The sequence below is a fragment of the Cupressus sempervirens genome, chromosome 3, assembly GCF_028749045.1.
Source record: "Cupressus sempervirens isolate cs-2001-9-10 chromosome 3, ASM2874904v1, whole genome shotgun sequence".
In the NCBI taxonomy this organism is placed as follows: domain Eukaryota; kingdom Viridiplantae; phylum Streptophyta; class Pinopsida; order Cupressales; family Cupressaceae; genus Cupressus; species Cupressus sempervirens.
Window position 1 is genome coordinate 861170927 of NC_143120.1, and position 8106 is coordinate 861179032.

Genomic DNA, 8106 nt, shown 5'->3' on the forward strand with positions numbered 1-8106 from the left:
CATGTCTTATTTTTTAGCAAAGAGTCCATTTCATCTTTCATTGCAGACTCCCATTGAATCTTAGTATCCACCTACATAGCTTCATCATAACTTTCAGGTTCACCAGCATCAGTAAGTAAAATAGAATACAAAGAGGGAGAAAACCTTTGTGGAGGTCTAATTGGCCTTGTTGACCGTCTAACATTCACTAGTGTGTGTGGTATTTGTTGTTGCAGTTGTTGCACATCGTGAGGAATGGCTGGAACAACAGCTTTTGGAGTATCATCCAGCACTACATAATCATCTTCTTTCTTCTCATGTTGCTGCAACAGATCTTTGTACAACACTTTCTCATTGAATATGACATCCTGACTTCTAATAATTTTAAGATTTTCAAAATCCCAAAGCCTATAACCAAATTCATTAATGCCATATCCAAAAAAGACACATTTCTTTGATTTAGCTTCTAGCTTGGTTCTATTTTCAAAGTCTATATGAGCAAAAGCTTCACAACCGAAGGTCTTGAGAAAAGAATAACTCACCTTCTTACCAGTCCATGCTTCCTCTGGAATACCAAAGCCCAAAGGAGTAGAGGGACCTCTATTAATCAAATATACTACAGTATTGACAACCTCCACCCACATGTGTAAGGGCAACCCAACAACCTCATGCTCCTTGCGCGCTCCATTATAGTCCTATTCATGCGTTCAGCTACTCCATTTTCCTGTGGAGTCCTTGGAATAGTTTTTTGTCTACGAATACCATTAGTGGAGCAATAATCTTCAAATTCATGACTGCAATACTCACCACCATTATCAGATCTGAGACATTTTAATTTCTTACTAGTCTCATTTTCAACCAAGCATGTCCATTTCTTAAAAGTTTGAAATACATCATATTTCTGTCTAAGGAAATAAACCCTTACTTTTCTAGTTGCATCATCAATAAATGTAACATAATAATGAGAGCCACCAAGGGAAGATACCTAGGCTGGTCCCCATACATCTGTATGCACAAGCTCTAATTTCTCCTTTTAGTTTTCCTTCCCTATCTTTACAAAACTCACTCTCTTTTGTTTTCCATACACACAACTTTCACAGAAATCCATATTCACACATTTTAGACCTGGTAAAACTTTCCTTGAATGAAGTACTTTCATACCTTTCTCACTCATGTTACCAAGTCTATTGTGCCACAGCGCTGTATCAGAATCTACAGCAGCTATTTGCTCTCCCTGCTCAACTACAGTAATTGTTCCTGAATATTCATTTTTCTCTGAAATAATCAAAGTAGAAGGAACAATATGACCTGTACAAAGATGTAAGGTGCCTACTTTCACACCTTTTGCTACTACAAGGGAACCTTTTGAAACCTTCCAATTTTTATCATTAAAAGTAACTACACAACCCTCATCACCGAGTTGCCCTACTGAAATTAAATTCTACTTAGTTTTGGAACATGTCTTACCTCATGTAGTAGCCAATGATTCTCATTTTGCAACTGAATCTTAATTTTTCCCTTTCCAACAATCTGACAGGGTTCATTATCCCCCAAATAAACAAGCCCAAAATCCCCTTGGACATAATCAATGAAATAACCTATATGAGGTGTAGCATGAAATGAAGCACCAGAATCTAAAACCCATGAATCATCAACACTCTCTAAAGACAGAAGCAAAGCATCCTCTTTAGATTTTTTACTTACCACATTTGCCTCCTTGTCTCCATCTGATTTATCTCCTTCATTTTTCTTTCAATTCCAGCAATCTTTCTTTTTGTGCCCTGGTTTCCCATAGTACTAGCAATCATTTGGTCCTCTTGATTGAGACCTTCTCCCCTTTGACTTTCCTCTTGATTTCCCATGATTTCTAGAGTTACTTCCTATTTCAGTCATTCTGCCCCTGCTTTGTGCATTTAAAGAACTTCCTGATGTAGATCCACCTGAGGATTTTCTACAAGTTTCCTCACTTAAAATAACAATGATCACATCATCATATTTTAGGGTACTAGATCCAGGAACAGAATTACTCACCGCCATTACCAAGCCATTCAAGCTTTCAGGCAAAGAACACAAAATCAAGAGAGCCCTAATTTCTTCATCAAAATTGATACCCACAAAAGATAATTGACTAGTAATAGTATTAAACTCATTTAAATGATCTGCAATAGATCGAGCTTCTGCCATTTTCATATTAAATAAATGCTTCATGAGAAATACCTTATTTGAAGCAGAGGGCTTTTCATACAATATCGCTAGGGTTTTCATCAAATCTTCTATCATCTTTTCTTTTGTAATATTAAATGCCACCGATGGTGCCAAGCATAACCAAATGCTTCCGAGTGCCTTTCTGTCCAAAAGATCCCATTCAGCCTCTGACATAGTTCCCTGATTCTTGGCTTTTCCTTCCAACGGCTTCCATAAATCCTTCTGATATAAATAGTCTTCCATTTGCATCTTCCATAACTGGAAGTTCTGCCCATTAAACCTATCAACCCTCAACTTACCCTCATCTTCCATCGCTCCCACTCAACTGTGAGACTCCCACTTAACCGTGAGACTTTCCTGCAGAGGATAACTGAAAGACAACCTTGCTCTGATACCATTTGTTAGGATAAACCACAGATAGAAATAAAAACCACATGCAAATATAACCTATAACAAAAAATAATAGAACAAACAGAAATGAACATAAGGCACCAAGATTTAACGTGGTTCACCCAATCCCTGGGCTATGTCCACCAAACAACAAGTCAGATCTTATTACAATCCAGTGATTACAACCTGATTACAATCCGTAATCCCTTACAGCTCAATACCGCCACAAGAACCAATTTTGTATCACAACATATATCAAATACCCAACCCTAAGCCCTTTTTATATGAGTATTAAACCGCTTTAGGGTTATAACATGTCAGCCATATGTCGGCCATAATATGTCGGCTACCATGTATGTATAGTACTTTCCTATTCGCCACTATTTATTAAGTATGTATAGTACTTTCCTGATTAGTCACCACAATCTAACAAGACCTTGCCAATAATCTTTCAGTTGAGTTCCCAGGGCCAGTGCCACTCCAAGATAAATCAAAGGAAGGGAAGTAACCTGAAACTTGAGAATTCTAGCAATCCTAACCTGAATTGACTGAGTCTTAAAGAAATAAATAGATGATTTACCTTCATTAATCTAATATCCAGAAGCTTTCAAATAAGTATCCAAAATTGCTTTGAAGTTCCTTGCTTAATTTATGGTATCCAATCCCATCAATGTAGTATCATCCACAAATTGGAGGTGCATGTATGTTGGAATGTCATTGTGCCACTTCCACCCTTGAACCAGCCCCTTTCCTAGTTGAGATTTTATAAATCTACCTAGAGCCTTTGCCATAATGATAAATAGATATGGAGAGATAGGATCCCCCTGCCGAAGCCCCCGAGAAGCAGAGAATAGATCAGTAGGCTCTCCATTAATAAGGACTAAAAAGGAAGTGGAATTCACACAACTGAGAACCCAATCCACCCACTCCATATCAAAACCAAAAGAAAGAAGCACACGACCCATAAACTCCCAACTAACTCAGTTGTAAGATTTAGCCAAATCTTGCTTCATAAACATAGCCTTTTCCTTGGAAGTGGCCATAGAATGAATAGCTTCTGAAGCTATAACCACTCCATCAAGGATCTATCTACCTCCAACATAACCTCCTTGTTCCTTGGAAATCAAAGAGGCAAGAAAAGGCTTAATCCTTTCAGCAATTAATTTTGTGATAATTTTGTACATGACATTGAATAAAGCAATAGGTCTGAATTGATCCAACCTATTAGCTCCCTCAATCTTGGGGACACGAGTTAGGAAAATAACATTCAAGGACTTGAGCTTTTGATTATTCGTATATGATTCTTGAACAACTTCTAGAAGATCAATTTAATAATCTCCCAAAACTCTTGGAAAAATTCAATGGGAAATCTGTCTGGGCTCAGGGCTTTACCTTTCTTCATACCAAAAACTACCTTCCCCATCTCTTCGAGCATAATAAGTTTTAACAGATCCCTATTCATACTGCCAAACACAAGACGAGGAATGCAATCTAAAATAGCTCTTGTCTCCACCAAGGACACAGCTTCCTCTTTAGAGGAGAGCTGAGAGAAGTAATTAGTGGCTTCTAAAGAAATTTCCTCCTTGGAAGAGAGATGATCTCTAGAAGAAGATACAAGAGAAGTAATAGAATTTCCAAACATGTGAGCTTTAACAGTGTTGTGGAAGAAAGCAATGTTTCTATCTCCTTCCGGCAACCAATCCACCTGAGACTTTTGTTTCCAAAATATTTCCTCCCAAAGATCCCATTCTTCAAGCTCCCTCAAAGTTGAGGATTCTTTAGACATTAAATCAGGAGACATTCCTTGGTCCCTGATCTGGCGAGTGACACAGTCAAGCCTGGCCTGGGCCCCCCTTAAATGCTTTTGAAGGTTTCCAAAACTTTGTTTATTCCACTGTTTCAACCTGAACTTCACATGCTAAAGCCTCTTCTCAAAGGTGTACATGGAAGTTCCATGAGGGGGCCTACCCTTATACCACCAGGATAACATAAGATCATGAAGGGAAGGATCTCTCAACCACATCAACTGAAACTTGAAAGAGGGATTCTTAGAAGTCTTGAAAGGAGTGACAGAGAGCATGATAGGCCAATGATCAGAGCCTCTCCAATCAAGAATATCTAAACTAGTAGCCCGTTTAATATTCATCCAAAAACAAGATATCAAGAACCTTTCAAGCCTTTCAAAGATTGCCTCCATCCCACTCCTTCTATTGTTCCACGTGAATAAGCTAGAAGCAGGTTTAACATCAATAAGGTTCAAAGCACTAATGTTGTCTCTAAGCATACTAGAAGAGGGACCCAATCGAGAAATTCCTCCCCTCTTTTCCTCAAGATTAGTAACAACATTAAAATCTCCCACAACAATCCAAGGAAGGAAAGGGTCTAAATATCAGAAAAATTTAATATGTGACCACATAAGAGATTTTCCAACTAAATCATTAGGAGCATAAACATTGGAAAACAAGCACCTTTCACCTGTCTCAAAGTGAGAAGCCATAAAAGAGATGGAGGATCTGCTCGTAACCCACCACAAGGGAGTTACCTTCTTAGGATTCTAGAGACAAGAAAGACCACCTGAGCTGCCTTGAGCACCTATAGCCTGCTAGCTACCATGGGGCCATAACTTTGGTCCACAACTATTTAATTCATCAACTGAAAGTTTAGTTTCCTGAATGAAAAAGACACCTGGAGAGTGAGAATTTATCAATCTGTGAACAACCTTTTTTCTAAAGATGTTGTTTGACCCCCTAACATTCCATGAAATAACAATCATTTAGAAGATTGCGAGAAGTGGGAATCAATGGGCTTCGCAAACCCCACTTCAACCAAAGTCTCACCCATCATCTTAACTTTCTCTTGATCTGTTTTCCTTCCACTCTTAGTAGATTTTTCTAAGGTCCCTTTTTTAAAGGGCCTTTGTTGTAAACCCAATATGGATGTAGCTTTAGAGCCTTTTGTGTTGTTGGTCACTCCTTTCTTGCCAGAGTGGGTAGAGGCTATGATATTTGGACAATCACATGGATGTGAGCTACCAGGAATATCACAACATGACTCCTGAATCAATCCATCCGAGCCAACAGTCTGGCCTTGTACTTCCTCACAAATTTGGACTAGATTCTCAACTTCCTCTAGTTGGGGTTACAAAAGAGAGATATCACTTGGGGGTGTCTCAACGGGTATACCTTCCTCCTATATTAAGTTCTCCAACACATTAAACCTATTGAAGGTGTCATCACTTTGTCTATTCGTCCAAGTTCTCTTCTGCCCCTTTCCTTTATTACATAGCTTAACTGGGATAAAACCCTCCTTATCTCTAGAGGGACCAGCTAGTAATGAGGTTTTGTATTTGTCATTCTTAGGAGTCAGCATCATAGTTGCTGATGATTGAGAAAATTTATTTCAGGGGCATTTGCGTTGTAAATGCCCATACTCACAACAAATCCTACATCTAAAGGGTAGAGTCTCATAGTCCAGCTGTTGAATCCATGAACAAGAGCCTAAACAAATTTCCATAGAATATGTTAGTGGATTAGTAAGATCAACCTCCACAAAAATACGTGCATATGAAATTACTTTTTGATCCTGGGTCTGGGTGGCCGGCCCAATTGATTTCCCAAGCAAAAGAGATATTGAATGAAGAATATCCTCTCTCCAAAATTCTCGTGGCAAACATGGAAGCCGAATCCACATAGGGACCCGAGATGGGATCTCCTCAGCAGAATTGAATCTAGTGTGCCAGGGTTTGATGAATAGCTCAACCTGGTTAAAGAAGTATGGGCCTTTGTCCAACATGCTTGAGAAAATAACCATGAAATAGTTGTTAGCCACCAGTAGAATTTCCATATCCCCTTCTGGATTCCAAACCCGATGAGCCCATGATTCCAACATAGGTAGAGGGAGTCGGAGACCCAAAAATTTGCATATGAGTGCATGCTTGCCCCAATATTCTACACCTTTCAAAATTTTCTCCAGTTGAATAACCAGCACTGGTCGATCATCAGATCTCTCCAAACACCCATTCATCTTCTTAATACAAATAGAACCTTTTGATGAGGCCACGTTCTCCCCAGCTGGGATATTGCCCATCTGGCCATTAGCCCCTCCTCGCATCTGAAATGATGTATCAGGCATGTCCTGATCCTTAGTCAAAATTTGAGCCTCGAGGGCCATCGATTGCCCCATGTTCGAATTCAAAGGCATTTCCTCCAAGCTAAACTCTAAAACTAGACTCACCCAAATCCAAAAGAGTTCTCCATGCCACAAAGGGAAGAAAGCCCTATCGGAGCAGAAAAATCTAGCCGGCCTCAACTCCACAAAAACTCTCAAAGCTCTCCCCTTAGCTCCCCACTTCTTCTATGTAGACATATCTCCCCACACACAGGCTGATGCGATAAAAAATAGCTCTTGACCATAGCAGACACCGAAAGCAGCAGGCCTAGGGCATGCAGGCCCTAGCTATGCAAAAGGCAGATGCGCAGCGCAAGGTTAATCACATGCAATCCATCTGTCTCCCCTGTGACATGTATATTAAGTGAGCAAATCATGAAGTTATTTTTTGAATAAGTTATCTTTAAAAATTATCTAAATATTATAGAGTTTATATGTCAACAATTTGTATGATTCACACACATAGTTTTGGTACATGTGTAGTTACTTAGAGGTAGTATAGAGTGTCAAAAATTTTCACTTGTGTGCGTGAGTGTTGACAAGCAATATGGACAAAGATATGGATGGTTTAGTGATAATAGGTATGCATAGGCAAAAAAAAATGAAAATAAGAGAAAAGGTATTTTATATTAATGAATCAATTTATTTAGAAAAGCATTTACTTAACTAATTAGAGATGACATCCTAGTTGTTAACCCTAAGTGAGAAAAAGTTAGTTTTGTATTTTGGGATATGTGTAAAGACATGAAGGCCAACATAACATAATAATATGGTATAAAGGAAAATTTTGAAATGTGAAGTTTTGTGATGTATATGACACTGAAATTCTATTATTTTGTGATGCAATTTTGATGTTACAAGAAGTTAGAGGAAGTATATGCAAAGATTATATAGTGGGCTACAAAGGTCAAATTAGATATTGAAGATATCAACATTGGAAATAGGTTTTTGTATACATGAGTTTATTTTATATTGTATATTTGAGAAGTGGGCTCATCTTGCTACATACATTTTTTAATTATAGTAACAAATCCTAATAGGGTTGAGGCTACTAACAAGGTCTAGTCCTTTAACAAGGACCACAAAACTATAAAGATCTCATAGAATCCTAATAGGTTCAAAGATATTTTTGATCAGTGGATCATTTTGTTGCTATCATCCCCACTAGGGTTTTCCTTTCACCTAGGTTTCCCTAGTTAACAAATAATGGTGTTATGAGTTGCATTGTGTTTCTTTTATGTTTAATTTTTAGTTTATTCACATGTTTATATTTTATAGTTATCAAAGATATCCATAGTTTGGGAAAAGCTTTTGATATACTAATGCACCCCTCACCCCAACCCCCCTTCCCCCAACCCCCCTCTA

The 8106-nt window shown here is 38.4% G+C and overlaps 1 protein-coding gene across 1 annotated transcript; it reads right to left on the reverse strand.

The window, feature by feature from the left end:
* Positions 1-5973: 5973 nt before the first annotated feature.
* Positions 5974-6756, reverse strand: LOC149569501 (uncharacterized). The gene has a single exon (XM_089816928.1). It carries the CDS (start codon positions 6754-6756, stop codon positions 5974-5976), a length of 783 nt encoding a protein of 260 aa, XP_089673054.1.
* Positions 6757-8106: the final 1350 nt, after the last annotated feature.

What these genes read in the sequence shown, in the direction of transcription:
- LOC149569501 (XM_089816928.1), bottom strand. Translation starts at nt 6,756, where the DNA reads ATGGGGCAATCGATGGCCCTCGAGGCTCAAATTTTGACTAAGGATCAG.